This window comes from Neophocaena asiaeorientalis, unplaced genomic scaffold (assembly GCF_003031525.2).
Source record: "Neophocaena asiaeorientalis asiaeorientalis breed wild unplaced genomic scaffold, Neophocaena_asiaeorientalis_V1.1 scaffold86, whole genome shotgun sequence".
NCBI lineage: Eukaryota > Metazoa > Chordata > Mammalia > Artiodactyla > Phocoenidae > Neophocaena > Neophocaena asiaeorientalis.
Window position 1 is genome coordinate 4,937,947 of NW_020175039.1, and position 19,048 is coordinate 4,956,994.

At 57.1% G+C, this 19,048-nt stretch overlaps 2 protein-coding genes across 2 annotated transcripts in view; one reads left to right on the forward strand and one right to left on the reverse strand.

Annotated features, from left to right (window-relative positions):
* Positions 1-3,907, forward strand: part of CHPF (chondroitin polymerizing factor) — a 4,944-nt gene extending 1,037 nt beyond the window's left edge. The window contains exons 2-4 of the mRNA XM_024763294.1: positions 612-1,185; positions 1,690-1,869; positions 2,201-3,907. Coding sequence (XP_024619062.1) covers positions 612-1,185; positions 1,690-1,869; positions 2,201-3,460 — 2,014 coding nt within the window. The 3' untranslated portion in view covers positions 3,461-3,907. The remainder of the gene's footprint in view (positions 1-611; positions 1,186-1,689; positions 1,870-2,200) is intronic.
* Positions 3,908-5,024: 1,117 nt separating this feature from the next.
* ASIC4 (acid sensing ion channel subunit family member 4) overlaps positions 5,025-19,048 on the reverse strand; it is a 23,066-nt gene continuing 9,042 nt past the window's right edge. The window contains 9 exon segments of the mRNA XM_024763272.1: positions 5,025-5,126; positions 5,327-5,431; positions 5,759-5,838; positions 5,915-6,006; positions 7,201-7,354; positions 9,235-9,291; positions 9,806-9,968; positions 10,159-10,286; positions 10,373-10,517. Of these exon segments, the coding sequence (XP_024619040.1) occupies positions 5,025-5,126; positions 5,327-5,431; positions 5,759-5,838; positions 5,915-6,006; positions 7,201-7,354; positions 9,235-9,291; positions 9,806-9,968; positions 10,159-10,286; positions 10,373-10,517 (1,026 nt within the window).

A 19,048-nucleotide genomic window follows, 5' to 3' on the forward strand; every position in this document is an offset into this window, starting at 1 on the left:
ATTCCATTAATGCCTCTCTGCCTATGAGTTGAAATAATTTCTCCGAAGTAACACCGAGTTCAAATTCCAGTTCTGCAACTTACCTTCTGTGTTACGGAAGGTAAGTTACTGGAACCCCTGACCCCCCCCCAAACACATTCACTACATCTCTATGCCGTTTATTCTGTTACATCATTTATGTGATGTATTTGTGGTATAATGGCATATTATTTAGAAATTAGTGTATACATGATGTGTGGAGCACCTATATGCCAAGCATTTGCCTAAGTGCTTTAAAGAGATACAATCAGCCCCATTTTACAGATGAGGCTACCCAAGACTCGGATGGGTTTAATAACTTGCCCAAGGACTCAACCACTAAGTAATGAAACAGGGAATCAGACCCCAAATATATCTCTCATATCTGCCTGGATAATGCCATCTCCCAAAAGCACTATGGTAAGGCCAGTATTTCATTTAAATACTCGTGATCCCTGGGGGAGAGTTGTTATTCTATCATAAATGAAACAGGCCCAAAGAGGACATGACCTGCTGGAACCTGTGTATGCTGCCCTCTACCTGCCCTGTTGTCTTTTTAGTAACCTTGTGCCATCTTCTTCCCCCACCCCCAGGACCCGCTACATCAGCACAGAGCTGGGCATCAGGCAGAGGCTGCTCGTGGCGGTGCTGACCTCACAGGCCACGTTGCCCACACTGGGCGTGGCTGTGAACCGCACGCTGGGGCACCGGCTAGAGCGTGTGGTGTTCCTGACAGGCTCGCGGGGCCGCCGGGCACCATCGGGGATGGCCGTGGTGACGCTAGGCGAGGAGCGGCCCATCGGGCACCTGCACCTGGCACTGCGCCACCTGCTGGAGCAGCACGGCAACGACTTTGACTGGTTCTTCCTAGTGCCCGATGCCACCTACACGGAGGCGCACGGACTGGCTCGCCTAGCTGGCCACCTCAGCCTGGCAGCCGCTGCCCACCTCTATCTGGGCCGGCCCCAGGACTTCATCAGTGGAGAGCCCGCCCCAGGCCGCTACTGCCACGGTGGCTTTGGGGTGTTGCTGTCACGCACACTGCTGCAGCAGCTGCGCCCCCACCTGGAAGCCTGCCGCAACGACATCGTCAGTGCGCACCCGGATGAGTGGCTGGGCCGCTGCATCCTCGATGCCACCGGGGTGGGCTGCACTGGCGGCCACGAGGTAGGAAGATAAGCCACCCCACTGGTGCCTCTTGTCTGGGCGTGTGCACTTCTCCCTGAGAGGCAGAGGGGGTGGTTGGAGATATGGGCCTGGGTTTCCATGCAGTTCTGTCATCTTCTATCCCTGTGACCTTGGGTAAATTACTGAATCTCCTGAGCCTCGGTATCCTCATCCATACCAATGGAAATAATTTTTTCTCGGGGTTGTTATAAGGATTAGAAAAAATAAGGGAGGCTTGCACACAGTAGGTGTTTGGTGTTGGCCATTATTATTTTATTTGAGCCCCTGGACAGCTCTGAGATAGGATGCATGCCCGTTTCACAGATGAGCTAGCAGAGGCTTGCTCAAGGTCACACAAGCTCACAACTGGTCATGGTAGACTGAAGCCCACAGAATTCTGACCCCAAGTCCACAACAGGTCATAGGATAGAGGGATGAGACACAAACTATGGGGTGGGGGGGCGACTGTCCCCTCATGTTTCCCACTTCCCTTCCTCTCCCCAGGGAGTCCACTATAGCTACCTGGAGCTGAGCCCTGGGGAGCCCGTGCAGGAGGGGGACCCTCGTTTCCGCAGTGCCCTGACAGCTCACCCTGTCCGTGACCCTGTACACATGTACCAGCTGCACAAGGCTTTTGCCCGAGCTGAACTGGAACGCACATACCAGGAGATCCAGGAGTTACAGGTATGGTCTAGGCTGGAGGTGGGGGGGTGAGGGCATCCTGAGAGGTCTCAGAGATCCCAGGGAAATACAAAATTAGCACAAGAATCACAGAACAAACCTTCTTCCCAGTCCCTGTCTGCTTCTCCTTTTCTCTGGAGCTCCTCCAGAGACCCGCATTTAACTCTTAGGCTGCCTCCATCTGGGGAAAGAATAAGGGGGGGCCCTGGGTGGGCAGAGGTTGGCAAGGGACTGGGAACCTGTCCTGAGTGGCACCTTCTGCCTGCCCAGCCCCCCAGCTGTGTGCTGGCCCCTGTGGTCTATGCCTCGCTCATGGCCTGTTCCTCCAACCCAGTGGGAGATCCAGAACACCAGCCGTCTGGCAGCGGATGGGGAGTGGGCAGCCACCTGGCCCGTGGGCATACCAGCACCGTCCCGCCCAGCCTCCCGCTTTGAGGTGCTGCGCTGGGACTATTTCACAGAACAGCATGCTTTCTCCTGCGCTGATGGCTCACCCCGCTGCCCACTGCGTGGGGCTGACCAGGCTGATGTGGCCGACGTTCTGGGGGCAGCCCTGGAGGAGCTCAACCGCCGGTACCACCCGGCCCTGCGGCTCCAGAAGCAGCAGCTGGTTAATGGCTACCGACGCTTCGATCCTGCCCGGGGTATGGAGTACACGCTGGACTTGCAGCTGGAGGCATTGACCCCACAGGGTGGCCGCCGGCCCCTCACCCGCCGAGTGCAGCTGCTACGGCCACTGAGTCGCGTGGAGATCTTGCCCGTGCCCTATGTCACCGAGGCCTCGCGTCTCACCGTGTTACTGCCACTGGCTGCAGCTGAGTGTGACCTGGCCCCTGGCTTCCTGGAGGCCTTCGCCGTGGCCGCACTGGAGCCCGGCGATTCTGCAGCAACCCTGACCCTGCTGCTACTGTATGAGCCACGACAGGCCCAGCGGGCGGCCCACGCCGATGTCTTTGCACCTGTCAAGGCCCGTGTGGCAGAGCTGGAGCGGCGTTTCCCCGGTGCCCGGGTGCCCTGGCTCAGCGTGCAGACAGCCACACCCTCACCGCTGCGCCTCATGGATCTGCTCTCCAAGAAGCACCCACTGGACACGCTGTTCCTGCTGGCCGGGCCAGACACGGTGCTCACCCCGGACTTCCTGAACCGCTGCCGCATGCATGCCATCTCTGGCTGGCAAGCCTTCTTTCCCATGCACTTCCAGGCCTTCCACCCGGCCGTGGCCCCACCCCAGGGCCCGGGACCCCCTGAATTAGGCCGAGACACAGGCCGCTTTGATCGCCAGGCGGCCAGTGAGGCCTGCTTCTACAACTCCGACTACGTGGCGGCCCGAGCGCGGCTGGCGGCGGCCTCGGAGCAGGAAGAGGAGCTCCTGGAGAGCCTGGATGTGTATGAGCTGTTCCTGCGCTTCTCCAGCCTGCACGTGCTGCGGGCGGTGGAGCCCGCGCTGCTGCAGCGCTATCGGGCCCAGACGTGCAGCGCGCGGCTTAGCGAGGACCTGTACCACCGCTGCCGCCAGAGTGCGCTCGAGGGCCTCGGCTCCCGCACCCAGCTGGCCATGCTGCTGTTCGAGCAGGAGCAGGGCAACAGCACCTGACCCCGCCCTGCGCCCCTGAACCCTGGCAAGGCGGTGCCCCGCCTCGCTCTTCCCCAGCCACCCGGAGCCACCTGCCAGCCTCGCAGGACAGGGCTGGCCGCAGCCTCAGACCCCAGGGCAGCCCGCTGGCCCTCTCTCTCTGGCTTGGGGGACCCTTGGGCTTAGAGCAAGCCCTGGAAGAGGTACCCTTGGAGCCACTCCTTTCTGCCCCAAACCCGGTCTCCCTGCCCTCTTGACGCTGCTGATTCAGGCTGTGGCCTCCGAGTATTTATGCAGTGCAATCTGCCTGACGCCAGCCCCACCTCCTAGGGTCCCCTGGGGGGCTGGGCTGTAGATGAGTTGTTGGAGAAGCGGGGGAGCTGAGAGAGAAGGGGCGGTGTCTCCCAACTTCTCTCCTCTGCAGTCCTGATGAAGCTCCCTGCCTTTAATAAACTGGCTGAGTGTGGACTAGTGGTTCTTTTTTTTTAATATTTATTTATTTGGCTGCACTGGGCCTTAGTTGCAGCACATGGTATCTTCATTGTGGCATGCGGGACTTTAGTTGCGGTGTGCGGGCTCTTTTAGTTGTGGCATGTGGGATCTGGTTCCCTGAACAGGCATCAAATCCGGGCCCCCTGCGTTGGGCACAGAATGTTAACCACTGGACCACCAGGAAGTCCCGGCTAGTGATTCCTGAGTTTTTGAAAGGCAGGCATGGGGACAGGGAGGGCTTTGAGGATGGAGGCTCTTTGTCCTGGCTGGGGCCTGTATTTCCTTTTCCCAGGGACCAAGTCATGCATATGCCCAGCCCCGCCCCAGCTCCCAGCTTAGTCACATATACACACAGAGAATTCTTTATGCCTCTTTATTCCCAACTTTGTCAGCACTTTATAAAACCAGACTGGAGGCAGAGAGGCCTGAGAAGGCCCCCTTCCCTACCCCCAAGCTCAGCCAAGTTCTGAAAGATCTGCCTTTCCCTATGGAGGGGACTCTGGGAGTGGGGTTGGGGCAGAGGGAATTGGGAGCTGGACCAGGCCTGCTGGACCACACACTCCCCCTGCCAAGAGGGAAGCTGGGCCTGGAGAGGGGCAGGAAGCAGGACCAGCCCAGCAGTCCTGAGTCCTGGGGGCCTGCCTTCTCCTGCTAACACTCTGGGCTGGGACCCCGGCTGTCCCTAAATTACCGACCCTCATAGCCCCACCCACCTGCTACATCTGTATCCCCACCCCCACCCTGTCCTCCCTAAATATATACAAATGTACAGAGGGTTCCACCCCCTCTGGGGTGGGCCCCTTTTTCCACCTCCCTTTCTCCTCCCCTCCACTGGGGCCCATGGCCTGGTCCCCAGCCCTCCCTGGGCACCAGCCTGGGGTTGGAGGGTGTGGACAAGAGGGACCCTTGTGCAAAGCAGCTGGCACTAGGGTGGGTGAGAGCAGGGACCGAGTCCCCACCCTCCCAGTGAGCACCGCCCTCTTCCCCTCAGCTTTGGGCTGCCCCCAAGCCTTCGGTCCTAAGAGCGGGAGGCTACGGTGGGGATCTGGGCTGGAGTCCCAGACTCCTGGGTCCTTTTGGACGCAGCACCTTCCTAGCAAGCGAAGTCTTCAAAGAGGCCTCCTGGGGGGTGGTGGTTTGGGAGCAGGCCGCTGGTGCCTCCGCCTTCAGCGCGGCCCTGGCTTGGGCAGGTACTCTGCGAGGCGAAGAGCGGGTGGGACAGGGAGAGCTCACGTGGTACCCCCAGGCCTCACACAGCCAGCCTTACCCTGTCCCCTGGGGCAGAGGCCTCAGGGGAGCCCAGGAACCCCCTCCCGCAGGCTAGTTCAGAAGTTATGGGGGGATTCAGTCCTGGGAGAGGACGCTGACTGTATACTCTACAGCGCTCACCCTCACCTGCTCCTTCAGTTCCTGAAGCCCCAAAGTGGAGATGCCCCCAGTGGTGGTCCGGAGGGGGGTCTTGGGACGACGCCACACCCGCCTCAGTCGGTCCCAGGACACCTGGGGGTTCGGGGTAGGGGGATAGCAGTGGGCTCAGGAAACTCGCTAGAGGAGAAGGACAGGCCCCACCAGGCCCACCTCATAGGACTGGCCCAGCAAACCCCCCCTAGGACGCCCCAGTCCTCTTCACCCATCCCCTTCTCCTGACTCCTCAGCGCGCTCGGGTCTTCCCACCAGTCAGGGGACGCTGGTAAATGACCCTGAGCTTGACCTCCGGCAGTCCAGCTCCACCAGGAAGCCTGCACTGCCCCTCTGCTTTCCCCCCAGCCCCTCCTCCTACCTGCCCCTCCCCATCTGGGTGGCCCCCACCAGGGCCCCATCCCTTGCCTCATAGATGTAGTCTAGGATCTCCAGCAGCGTGAGCACACTGGCTCCAATGAATAAGCCCATCTGTCCCCCGAGGTCCCCTGGGGAGCATGAGAGCAGGGTCAGAGGGGGCAGGCGGGTCTGGTCCAACCCCGTGGAATCGGGGCTGGGGCTCACCCAGCAGGGCTGACAGGCCGTAGGCTGCTCGCTGCTCCATGGCCTCGGATGTCAGGGCTTCAAAAAAGACATCTAGGACCAGGAAGTTCTCCCTGTAGAGACAGGAAGCAGGGTATCCTTAAGGGGCCGTCTTCCTGAGGAGACAGCTGGTGGGACATCCCAGGCCCAGCAGATCCGGATCTGAGGCCCCCCTGTGCCAAGAAGCTCCCAAAAGCTGTGAGGTGAGACAGGCCCAGATGCCTGTCAGCTTCATCTTTTGAGGGCTAGCAAAGGGCCTGGGAGAATAAAACAAAACTCCTGGGCCGGCAAGATTCCCGCTCCCGGCCCCAACCCCGCCTTCTCTAAAGCAGCAAATAGTTTTCACTTTGACCCATCCCCATTCCTCTCTAGAACCTTCAGTGCCTCCCTATTGCTTGACAGTCTACTCCAGAATTCCTCTTCCAGACTTTCAAGACTGCCCATGATCACTCACTGCACTGTACCTTCTTATCCAAACCGCTTTTTTATCTGCTTCTTTCCACACAGCCTCCCTGCTGCTCAGGCTGGTCTTGACATCAGCCCACAGAGCTCTAACTGGGATGCCTCCCCTCTCTCCTCTTCTCACAGACCCAAACCCGGGGCGTTCAGAGGCCCAGCTCATGCCTCCCCTACTTCCCTTATGCACATTCATCTCTCCTGGGGCCTAAGAATCGGTCCCACACCTTCAAACATGGCCCCATCCACAAACTGTGGCATGAGTTTTGTGTTATAATCATCTCTGTCCCCATAGGAGACAGCGCTGGGCTTGGCACTCAGAGGATGCCCAGCATTGGTAGATTGGCTGCAGGGTACCAGGCCCAAGGCTCAGTGGGACTCCTCCTGTGGGCCACCTGGCTCCTCCCCCATCCCTTCCAGTTCCTTTCCCTCTGCACAGCATTCACTGGACATGCATTTAACGGCTGGGGGAGAAAGACACGCAAACAGACGTGCAAAAGACATGCAAACACAAAACAGCAGGTAAATGCAACGACAGAAGTATGTACAGGGTGCTGTGGGGGTGCAGATGAAAGATGTTTGGGCTAAGAAGGGCTCCCCTGGAGGTGGAGACACAGGATGTGACTTGGAGGATGGGTAGGGGTTAGCGAGAAGAAAAAGATCGTGAAAGGCATTCCTGGCAGGAGACTCATTATTAACAAAGATGCGGCCCACTCCCAGCCTCCACCATGCACCAGGCCTGTTGAGGGTGGCCTCCACCACACACAGACACACATTCACAAACGCACACACGCACGCACACACATACATACCGTATGTAGGTCTCATTGCGTTTGTATTTTCTTGCCAGGTACCGGGCTGAGCCCCTGTTGGGGATCCTGACCATGGAGATTTCTTTCCCGTAGCGGGTCAGGTTGCAGGGGGTAGGGCAGAAACATGGGCCTTCGGAGCCCCCACCCAAGGAATCTGCAACACAGAGGCGCCAGCTGCTGTGCGGGGTGGGATGGCCCAGAGGCCCACCGCTGCAGGGAGGAAGCTTAGGGGCTGTCCTGAGGCAGGCACACCCAAACTGAGGGCCCGGTCTGGCCAGCACTGGCACTGGCTGGGAGTCCCTTCCCGGACCAGCTTCAGACCATCCAAGAAAGTGGGCGGAGGCAGAACCCCCAGCACACTCCTATAGGCACATCCCTCTGCTGCCCAGCCCCCTGGGACAGAGAGGTCCTCCTGGCTCAGAGGGAGGGCACGGGCTACCCACCAGAGCTAATTAACCACATGAGGCCTCAGACACATGAGGGGCTTGGAGAGGATGCTGGGATGAATGGGATGTATGCATGTTTTCACGTATGCCTATGGATGAGTGGATGGATGAGTGGATACATGGATGGATGGATGGACGGACAGAAGAACAAATGGGCAGGGTTATTATGCTCAGTATGTTCGCCCCCACAGATCCACTCTCCACTCTCCCCACCTTGCTCTGTCCCAGGATGCTGATCTCTGCCAAATGCATCACCTAGACTCCCTGTCCTATGGCTTTGGGTTGGGTTTGGCCAATGGGAGGCCCCGTCAGGATCACGGGGCAAGGAGGGGAGAGATACCAGGCTTCCTCACTTGTGGTCCTGGCTCCCGGCTCCTGTCCATCTCAGACAGCCACAGTTCCCTCTCTGGGTGCCAGTAGCAACCCCTTCCTTTGCCCCTTAAGGTGCGGGTGCAAGAAAGGCTCCTTAGTTCTGTGGAGTCTCACCACCTCTTGTGGTTCCCTTATCCCCACTTACATCTGTTCCTTCATTAAACACGCTTCAATCACCCCTTTGGCAGATGTAGTTGGTGTGTGGGACAGAGAAGGTGGGATTCTACTGCCCCAGCACCTCAAAGCCGCCCCAGTGGCCCCAGCGTCTGGATTACCGCCGAGCTCTCCTGACCGGTCACCCTGTTCCTAGTCTTCCTCCCCGCTTATCCATCCTCACATCTAATCAGGGTCCCCTTCCTAAAATCAGAAGACATTCTTGCCTTGCCTTAAGCCATTGTTGGCTTCCCAGAGCCTCCTCCGCTCTTTCCAAGCCCTCCTTTGTTCTCTGACCTCCAGCCACACTGACCTTTCAAGGGCTCCAGACACACACGCTCTCTCTGGCCACAGGTCTTTAGCACGAGCTGTTCCCACTGCCTAGAACACGTGCCCCCTTTTCACATGGCTGACTCTTCCACATCCTTCCAGTCTCAGCTCATATGTCACTCCCTCTGGGAATCCTCCCTGCCTGCCCAGGTGAGGCTGCATGCCCTTGCTGGGGCCCTGTAGGATCACTGAGGTTCCCCTACACAAGGACTAACACGCGGTGTTGTGATGCCCGTCCACAGCCCCGCCAGGCGGTAAGCGCTACAAGAGCCGGGCTCTTGTTCCCACTTTTACCCCTGGCCCCAGTGCAGGCTGTAAACACCTGTAGAATGAATAAATGAATGAATGAATGAAGTGTGGATCAGGCGAGACCTATGGACAGATGGGGTTGCCTTACCCACACCGGTAGCCAGCAATACATCTTTTCTCATACCAAGGGAGAAGACATTTCACTTTCCCAGAGAGGCAAGCTCATTGGCTGAAGCAAGATGAGAAGCCCCGCCCTTCACTCTCAGTTCCGGTTCTCTGCAACCCCCCCACCCTACTCTCTCCACCACAACTGCAAAGGTCCTCAGACCCCTGGAAGTACGGGATAAGGCTCAACCCCCAGGAAAAAAAACACCCAGGAAGAGACTGGGAGGAGGGGAGGCAAGGAAGTGAGGACCAGGGTGCACAGAGAGAGGAAGAGGAGGAGGGGGCCGGAGAGGCGGGGAGGGGAGAAGGCAGCACGGACCCAGTGTGTGGTCAGCACATTCGATGTAGATATTTGGCGGGCAGATGGTCTCATTGCCTGAAAGGAGAGAAGATTATTCCTGGAGTCTATAGTTCCATCCACGCTCCCCTCCCATATTCCCAAATGTGGGCACATACATGCATGCACACACATAAAGGTGCACACATGAATTTATACATGCCTGCGCATAGAAGCATGGAGATGTACGCATGCACATATGCACGTAAATCCATGCGTGCTTGCACACACACATATGCACATGCATTTGCATGCACGTGTTCAAGCACATGCACACAACCTCAAGTACAAAAGTACAGATATGCACAAGTACATGTACGCATAAATACATATTAACAGGCACACAGACATGCACGTGTGCATCCCATATGCATACGTGAAAACATGCATAAAATCCCGAACACATACCATGTACCCTCACGTGGGCAGAGACACGCACACATGTTGTCATACACGTGCACCTGCCCCCCTGCACATGAGCAGGGTTCTGCCCTTGGAGGTTCTGGAGCCTGGCAGGGTGACACAGAGAGCTGGCAGGGGGTGGGGTGCCCACCTGGCATGTGCACCATCCGGCAGTGGCAGCGCTGAAGCACGGCCTCCTTTTCACAGCGCAGCCGGCAGGCAGACACACTGTAGGCCGAGTAGCCTTGAAGCTCAGGCTCCCTGAGCCCACTCTCCGCTCGGCAGTTGCCCCAGGGCTGGGGCAGATAGGTCAGCTGCAGAGGTGGGGCATGACGGGGTCACGCACAGACGTCCCACCCGGCCCTCCGGCGCCCACAGCCCCAGTAAAGTCCATGGGAGGGCTGGTGGGATGTGAGCTTCTGGGAGGCAGATCTGGTCAGCATCCCCTCTGAGCCCAAAGGCCCAGCCCTGTGCCTGACCCAGGACCCAGCTGGAGGTGCTCACCCGCTGTTCCTGGCAGGACACAAAGGTCTGGAAACCTGGGGACACACCGAAGCCCAGCTGGTGGATGTAGGGTGGCTCCTCCTGGCTGTGGATTTGCACTCGGATGCCTGCCTCAAACGACGTCTCGTCTGCACAGTAGAGATGGGCACCTTTGGAAACCCACCCCAGGCAGAGGACCCAGGCCGGAGCCCCTGTCCCTTTCCCGCCTGCGTACTTGTCTCTCTCCAGATGGGCAGGTACTCCTCCTGCTGGATGTCCAGCATGATCTCCAGGCCACTGCCCATGCCCCCCACCCGGCTGGCCAGTGAGCTCTGTGGATCCGCGTTGAAGGTATAACACTTCCCATAGCGAGTATAGACCTGGGAATAAGAGACAGGAGCGGGAGGGGCGGGGGTGTGGAAGGGGGAGATGAAAGACAATGCCTTAGGCTTAGGGTTCCCTGTCCCCTGTGACGGCCACCAGACCTGCCTGGTCACCCCTGTCCCATATCCCAGCAACCAACCAACAGCCCAGCCTCCCTTGAGCTCCATCTTTTCTACTGACATCCTCTCTTAGATGATTAAAAGGCACCTCCAGCTTAACATATCAATAGCAGAACTCTTGGACTTCCCTGGTGGCGCAGTGGTTAAGAATCCGCCTACCAATGCAGTGGACACAGATTCGAGCCCTGGTTCGGGAAGATCCCACATGCTGCGGAGCAACTAAGCCCATGGACCACGGCTACTGAGCCTGTGCTCTAGAGCCCGCGAGCCACAACTGCTGAGCCTGCATGCCACAACTACTGAAGCCCGCGTGCCTAGACACCGTGCTCTGCAACAAGAGAAGCCACCGCAATAAGAAGCCTGTGCACCGCAACGAACAGTAGCCCCCGCTCACCGCCATTAGAGAAAGCCCGCGTGCAGCAACGAAGACCCAACGCAGCCAAAATAAATAAATAAATAAAAATTTAAAAATTAGCAGAACTCTTGATGTCTTCCCAAATCCTGTCCCCGACCCATTCTCCTCTTATGAGTAAAGGGCCCCACTACCTACCTAGTTTCTCAAGTCAGAATCCCTGAAATCTCCCTCTCCCTGTAGGTTGGTTGCTGGGATATGGGACAGGGGTGACCAGGCATACAGTCCAGCTGCTGTCCCAGGCAATATCTATTTAGAATCCATCTACTCTCCTTCCATCTCATGTCCCCCTTTCACCATCATCTCCCCCCGGCCACGGCGGCAGGCTCCTAACTGGTGCCCTTCGTCGGTCTTTGCCTCTCCCTGCAAAGCCATTCACTACACAGTAGCCAGAGTGTTCATTCTAAACTGAGGAGATCCAATCAAGCCACCTGCCAACTTGAAGTCCACCAATGGCTTCCCATTTCCCAGAGCATAAAGCCAAATTCCTTCCCTTGCCTGAAAGTCTCCACATGAGGTAACCTTTGCCTCTGTCTCCTGCCTTTCCACTCCCAGATCTCTGAGACAAATTCAAACTTTCGGAGCGACTTCCCTGCCCAGGCCTTTGTTCACGCAGTTCCCTCTCCTGGAATGCTCCCCTGCCCCCAGTTGGCATGGCTAGCCGCTCGTCTTCTAAGCCTGAGGTCAAGTGTCCCTTCTTCAGGTACACACTCTTAAACCACACACACGTTCCCAGTGTCAGCCTCCCCTCATCAAACGCACTTGTTGGTTTGCTCAAAGTCCTCATCAAGACCTGAGATGATCTTGCTTATCTGTTTGCCTCCGTGTTCATTGCTCATCTTCCCCCCACTAGAATTCATGCTGCACAGGGGCAATGAGTCCAGCACCTGTTCCAGGGCGGGGCACAAGGAATACTTTAATACGCGGTTCCGCCAGCGCAGAAGCAGCCAACCTCGCTTTTCCTCTGCAGAGAGTCCTCCCATGTGAACACCAGATGGCGCTGCAGCCCCGGAGATGGAAGCCGAGGCTCTGGCGGGGACAGAGCTACCGATGGGAGTTGCGAGCAGCTGGGGTCGGGAGGAGGTTGAGGGAGAGGCAGATGGGAGTTCCCCCCTGCCAGGCTCACCCCACAGAGACCAGCCCCCGGGTCAAACCCATCACAGGCGGTACCTTCCCTGGGGGTAAGGAGGTCAGTGCACTCAATCACTCTCTCTCTCTCCCTGGCCTCTGTCCCTGGGAACATTTTCACTCTGGTGAAAGCTGGGAGAAAAGACATGAGGCAGTGTAAGGGAAAGGACTCCTAAATGCCTAGCTCCAGAGGGAGGCTGTGGAAGGGAGAGGGCTGGGTGGAGGGCAGTAGGAGCGAGGAGTTCTAAGAACTGGGGGCCTGGGGGTGCCCTCGTTGTGAGGCAGGGTTGTCTCCCATCCCCATCCCCCTAGGTTAATTGCCCTGCTGATTCTCCCCTCTCAAGACAGTTCTTCTATCACCCAAACACCCTGCCTCAGATTCCCAAAACAAAAGCACGCAAATAACAAGAACTGCACAGTTTACAAAACATGGCAGCATCTGCCACCCCATTTCATCTCCTCAGCCACTCTGGTATCAGGTAGGTTTAATTAGCCTGATTAATACAGATGAGGAAACCAGAGCTCAGAGAGGTGATGTGACTTGCCCAAGGTCACACAGCTTAGGGGGAGAGGTGGAACTCATTGAGATGCAAGACCCAAGGTGTTCCCACAATCCGTTGCTGGCAACTCCCCCAACCCAAGCTTACAGCACCCCAAGCCCCAGCTCCTGCTTCAACCACATCCAGCTGAAATGAGACTGGAGTCTCAACGCTCGACCCCTTTTCCTCCATCCCTCCTTCCCTTGCACTCCACTCCTCTATACCTTCCTTACTATCTTCTCCATATCTGCTGCCTCTCAATTCAATTCCTCACCTGTCCCTCCCCCGCTCCTTCTGCACCCTCGCCACCTTCTGGGTTCCACTCCTTGTCGTTGTCTGCATCACCCCTGCCGCGGCTCCCTGTTGTGTGTCCATCTGGGGGCAGGAGTAGGCATCGCTGACAGTCCCAGAGCATCTGCTCTGCCCCAGGCACTGCACTAAATGCTTAATACGCTCTTTCCAATCGAATCTCACAATGATCCTACATCCTACAGATGAGGAAACTGAGGCTCCGAGAGGTTGGCTGATTTGCCAAGGTCTCCAAGGTCAGTGCTTCTCAAACTTTAATGTGCACCCAAAGCACCTGGGGAGCTCGCTAAAACGCAGATTCTGACTCAGTAAACGTGTGTTGGGCAGCAAGACTGAGATTCTGCATTTCTAACAACCTGCTGGTCTGCAGACCGCACCGTGAGTAGAAAGGCCCTGGTCGAAGGGGCAAGAGTCCAGCGAGACAGCCTGACTCTAGACCTGTGATTTTACATGTCACTGGTGGGAGGAGAGCCCTGAAGAGGGCTGGGGGCAAGATCCCTGTGTCCTCAGTGGTGGGGGAAAGGCAGATGGGGGGAGTATGTAAGTATTTGTCCCAAATCTCAAAGCACTCATCCCCTTCCTATTTTGGGCCAAGAAGATGCTGGAATCAGCTCTTGCTGCTGCAGCCCTTTTTCAGTGTGTGCTCCAGTTGGGAGGCTAAACAAGGCATGGGCTGCATGGGGGAATCCCAGTAGTGAGCTGCTCACTCACGCCCCCCAGTGTGCAGCGGCTGACCCTGACCGCTGGGCACTGTCGTGGTCTCTCCCATGGGACCATGGACTCCCTGAGGCTGGGAGCCCCGTTTCATCATCTTGGTATCCCCAGAGCCCAGTGCAATTTGCAGAAGGAGGAGTGAGGTCGAGGGAAGGAATGCAAAGTTAACATTATCAAACATTCCCACTTTGTACTGGGTCCTGTACTTTTGATCTAGTTTCTCCTTTGAGCCTCCAAGAAAACCACATGAGGTAAGCATTGTAGCCCCCGTTTCATGTTGAGGAAGCTCAGAGAGGGAAAATGACTTGGCTAAGGGTACACAGCAAGTAAATGACAGCAGAGATTCGAGCAGAACTGAGCCTGATGCCAAAGCAGAGTTGGTGCTTATAAAACACCTGGTAGGTGTTCAGTGAATGAATGAGTCTGGTAGCCTCCTGAACCTGGGTGGGGCTGGGGCAGCCACTGAACCTCTCCCTGTACAGGGCAGAGCCAACTGGGAAGGCTTTGGCTCCAATGGCTTCAGATGGTGGTGGCTACCTGGTACGCCTGCCCTTGAGGCGACTGTGTAGAGTGGGGGTGACAAAGGGAGATGGGTGGAAGGGCTCTGGGTCTGCTGATGGACAATGGTCTGCAAGGAGTGGACAGGCCAGACTGGCAGGGCCAGGACACCTGCACAGCCCGGGTCAGGCCCGACTGCAGGGCAGAGCAGAGCATTGCCCTGGAGATGGTCCCTGGGCCAGGCAGGCAGCAGCGGGTGGAGCCACCAGCTCCTAAGTGGCAGAACTCTGGTAGCAGCACAGCCCACAGCTTCTTCCATGGAGACGGCACGGCTGCTCTGCCACAGGGTCCCACTGGCTGTCCACTGCTCTCTCCTGAATGGCCCCAGAGGAGGGTGTGTGGACAGGAGTTGAGGGTCCAGAGTTCAGCCACGGAAAGGGGCAACTCCTGGGCTAGGATGTGCCCTGATGGGCCAAGGGGCTATTTCCAGATCCCTCCCCACCAGCCTCAGCCTCTGGGCCCTGTCCCCATCTCAGAGCCCACCTTCTTCCATCTGGCTCTCCCTCTTCTCGGCCCTCCCTTGCTCTCTGCCTTCACTCCTAGGTCCATCCCCCTGGCCCTGGGCTGAAGCCCTCCAGACCTAGGCTGGACGGGTTCTAGATAGGTCTATGTCCATGCTGCAGGCAGACCCGTGGACCAGCTTCCTTCCTGCCAGCCCTCTGCCTGTCCCTCTCGGACCACCTCCCCTTTAGTGTTGGCCTGGACCCTGCCCTGGGTCTGTCCATCTCCCTAGCCCTTGTCGCCCGATCTGTCTCTCTCTCAGGTCTTTCTCCATCCTCCTGGCCTGTCTGTCCTCAGCATCTGATCAGTTATCCATCTGGCCTGTGTCTCTGTCCCTTGCCCTCTGTCAGCCTGTCTGTCCCCCTGGCCTCGTCTTTCTCCCATTGGCCTGGCTGCCCCCCAGCCTCTCTGTTCTTTTGCCCGCTTCATCTCTATACTGTTTCCTTTTCTCTCTATTCTCTAGTCTAGGTGTCCAGTCACTGACTCTTGTATTCCTCCTCTTGACTTTTCCCTGGGCCTAAAGCCACCTCCCCAAGCCAGGAACCCCTCCCCAGGCGCCCTTCCCTCCTTCTCCCTGCCCTCCCCTCCAGGTCTGCCCTAGACAATGATCAGGGTCGGAGAGATCCGTCCAGAGCTTGCTCCTCTGAGCAGTGGCTTCTCTCTCAGTCCCTTGAGTTCCATCTGTCCACAGCTCCCGTTTCCTCGCATTCTTACCCACCCCTCCCCAATCCCTCATCCTCCCTGCAGTCACGGAGCCCACAGGGTTAACAGGCAATTAGCAGGGCCAGGGCTCAGAGCGGTGGGGGAGAGGGCTCCTCCGGGCCGCCAGGAGATAAGAAGCAGTCAGGAACATCCAAGGCTGGGCTAATCCCAGCGCTAGTCTGCAGCCTGGGCTTTATCTCCAGCGCCTTCTGGGCACCCTGCCTCTGCCAAGGCCTTGGCACCTCCCCCCAGCCCTCTTTTCCATGGCTGCTTTATCCCTCCAAATTCCATCAGCCCTCTCCTGATGTGGTCCGGCCCCATGCCTCTCACTTAGGCCCCTGGAACAAACTCCCCTTAATCCTGCAGTGCCCTGGGGTCCAGAGTGGGCCAGTGGAAGTGGGTACATCTTCATCTGCCCTGGGCTGTGGTTAGCATCCCAATTCAGATGGCCCTGGGGCCCCAGCTTCACTCAGGGGTGGCCCAAGCATCCAGATTCAAAGCCTTCTCCTCTGTCCTCGCCAGGGAAGATAGTACCAACTCAGAATGCCTAAGGTGTCTGCGCTGGTCAGACCTGGGAGGTAACTCAGTCCACACCCTCACTGTACAAAGGCCAAATTGGAAGCCTAGAGATGGCAAGGGACATATCCAAGGACATACAGAAAAAAGAGGGCACGTTCAGAACCTGAGTCCAGTCCCCCGCCCCCCACTGGGCCCCAGCATTCTCCACTAACCTCCATCACCCCCCTGGGGGTCAGTAGACCCTGATCCCAGCTCTGGCTCCACCAGTGACAGCTGTGTAACCTTGGTTAGTAAAGTGATTTTTTTACTTCTTTGGTCCTCAGTTTCCTCATCCGTCAAGTGGGGATAGAAATTCCTGCTCGACTTATTTCACAGGTCAGTTATAAGTCTCAAAAGAAATGAAGTAGGTGAAAGGCATTTGCAAGGTAACATCAAATACGTGAGGCCTCAATATTAGTAATAAGAGTGTTGTGGAGACCAGTAAGGCCCAAACTGGGGCAGAGATCGACCACTGAATATGGTGCTGATAAAGGAGCCACCTAAGCTTCATAACGTGGAAAAACGGGTGCACATTTTGGAGCTGACAGAATAGGGTTCAAATCCTGGCTCTGCCACCAGCCTTGAACAAACAACCTTGCGTGGCGATTGAACCTCTCTGAGCCTCAGTTCACTTAGCAGTAAAAGGGGGAATGGTAATTCCTCCTCCTAAGGTTAGTAGTGAGGATCAGAGAAGTCCAGAGGGATGCGCGCAAGGTTCTCAAGAGAGCAGGGGAGCCCATTTAGGGAATCTTCTTGCCAGGATGGTGCGGCCATTTGATCTTGGCTCCCCACTGGGCCCATTCTCACACGGCGTCAAGCACCTTGGTAAAGGCCCTCTCAGCAATTGTGGGAGAGGATGGAATTCTGTCAGAGCAAACCCCCCAGGGTCTGAGATCTGGCTCTCCTATCAGAGGAGGGTACAGGCCTGCAGCCCTGCCCTTACTGTCTGTGGGATTGGGTTCAGTCATTTAACCTCTCTGACCCGCCACTTTTCATCTGTAAAATAGGAATAATAATAGGCATGTCAGAGGTGTTATGAGGAAAGAGATAATGTACACAGATAATAGCCACAGTTAACATTTATTCAGTGCTTACTCTGTGTCAAGCACAGTCCTAAGCTTTTTATATCAATTAACTCCTTGATTCTCACAAAAACCCTCTACTGGAGGTTTCTAAACATCTCCATTTTACAGACAAGACAGTGGAAGTCCAGAGAGGGTAAGGAGCTGGCCAGAGTCACGTGACGTGGCAGAGGAGGGGACCAGGTGATCTGCCACTGGACTCTGTGCTCACAGCCACTGCGTGCTGAAACATACCCGGCACAGCCCCAGTGAATAGGAGGTGCTTAAGAAATGGTGGGTGGGGACTTCCCTGGTGGCGCAGTGGTTGGGAATCCACCTGCCAGTGCGGGGGACACGGGTTTGAGCTCTGGTCCAGGAAGATCCCACATGCCGCGGAGCAACTAAGCCCGTGCACCACAACTACTGAGCCCGCGTGCCACAACTACTGAGCCCGCGCGCCTAGAGCCCATGCTCCACAACAAGAGAAGCCACTGCATTGAGAGGCCCGCACACCGCAACAAAGAGTAGCCCCCGCTCGCCACAACTAGAGAAAGCCCACGCGCAGCAACGAAGACCCAACGCAGCCAGAAATAAATAAATAAATGAATCAATTTATTTAAAAAGAAAAAAGAAATGGTGGGTGTTCACATCACACTTACTTGTCCAACACTGTTCCTTGAGCCTGTACAGTGTGCCAGGTACTATGCTTGCTGCTGGGGATGATTCGGAGAACAAAAATCATTGGTCTCTGCCCTGAGGGAGTTGGCTGTCTGGCCCCAAAGGCATTCATTCATTCCAAAAGTGTTTATTGAGCACCTAGGCTGGGAGCCAGGTATACAGCAGTGGTGAACAAAGCACACAAAACCAACAATCCCAGGGATAGGCAAATCACTACTTGCTGGGATAGGTGGTATGATAGGGAGACCAATCCAAGTCCCCTGAGAGCGGAACGGGAATTCGACTTGGGTTGGAGAGTATAAAGCTTCCCAGAGCAAGTGCACTCATCCACCCAGGAAGGGCATCCGATCACACCACAGTCAGACACAGGGAGAATACCCCCCCACCCCACCCCACCCTGGCCCTAGTGCGCCTGCCCTCCCCCACAGGGTCAACGTAGCATCCCCCCAGCCCCCAGCCACCCAGGTGCTCTTCAAGGCGACTTCTTCTCCAAGGTAGAAGTGCTTGTGAGTCTAGGAGGAAATGGGCACGACGTTTGAGCAAAGGTAAATGCGTGGGCACTAGTGGAGAAGTAGGAGACAGTCAAGGCCGTATGACTCCAGGCTGAGGCCGAGCTGGAAATGGGAGCCCGGAGCCCTTGGGGCCGTGGAAGAACACGGTGATCTCAGGGAGCGCCGCGTCTCCACTGGAGAGGAGAGAGCGGGGCCTCCAGGACGCAGGTAAACAGCCAAACCTGTTCCCGGGTAGCGACCGCATAGGCCTTAAACCCTAGAAAGTCAGTTTTGCAGACGGGAATATTGTTAATTTGTAACGAAGTCCTTCCCTGACGTTCCAGCCCTCGATGCAAAGTTATTCGTTAAGAGCTTGCCTACACAGTGGATCGCATCCGTGTCCAGGAGGGAGTTCAGGAACCGAGACCCAGGAGGTGGAGGAGATGGAGGAGGTGGGTGAGTGCGCCCGAGCCTCCAGGCTGGGCCCAGCCGCACCCAGAAGGCCGCACCCACCGCCTCGGGCTCCTCGCCGCCCCCCTCCTCCCTCCCGCGGGGCAGGCATCCATCGCGGCGCCCGGGCGCCCTCCCTCCGGTCTCCTCCGGGCTCCTCCGCTCTCCTCCCGGGCTTTGCCTCATTTGCATTCCTCCGGCTCCCGGCTCCTCGGCAAAGTGACCTCCGCACACAGCCGCGCCAAAGGCTTCGACCGCGGAGGAAGACACCGCCTCCCGCCGCGCTCCGCGGCCGGGGAGGAGCGAG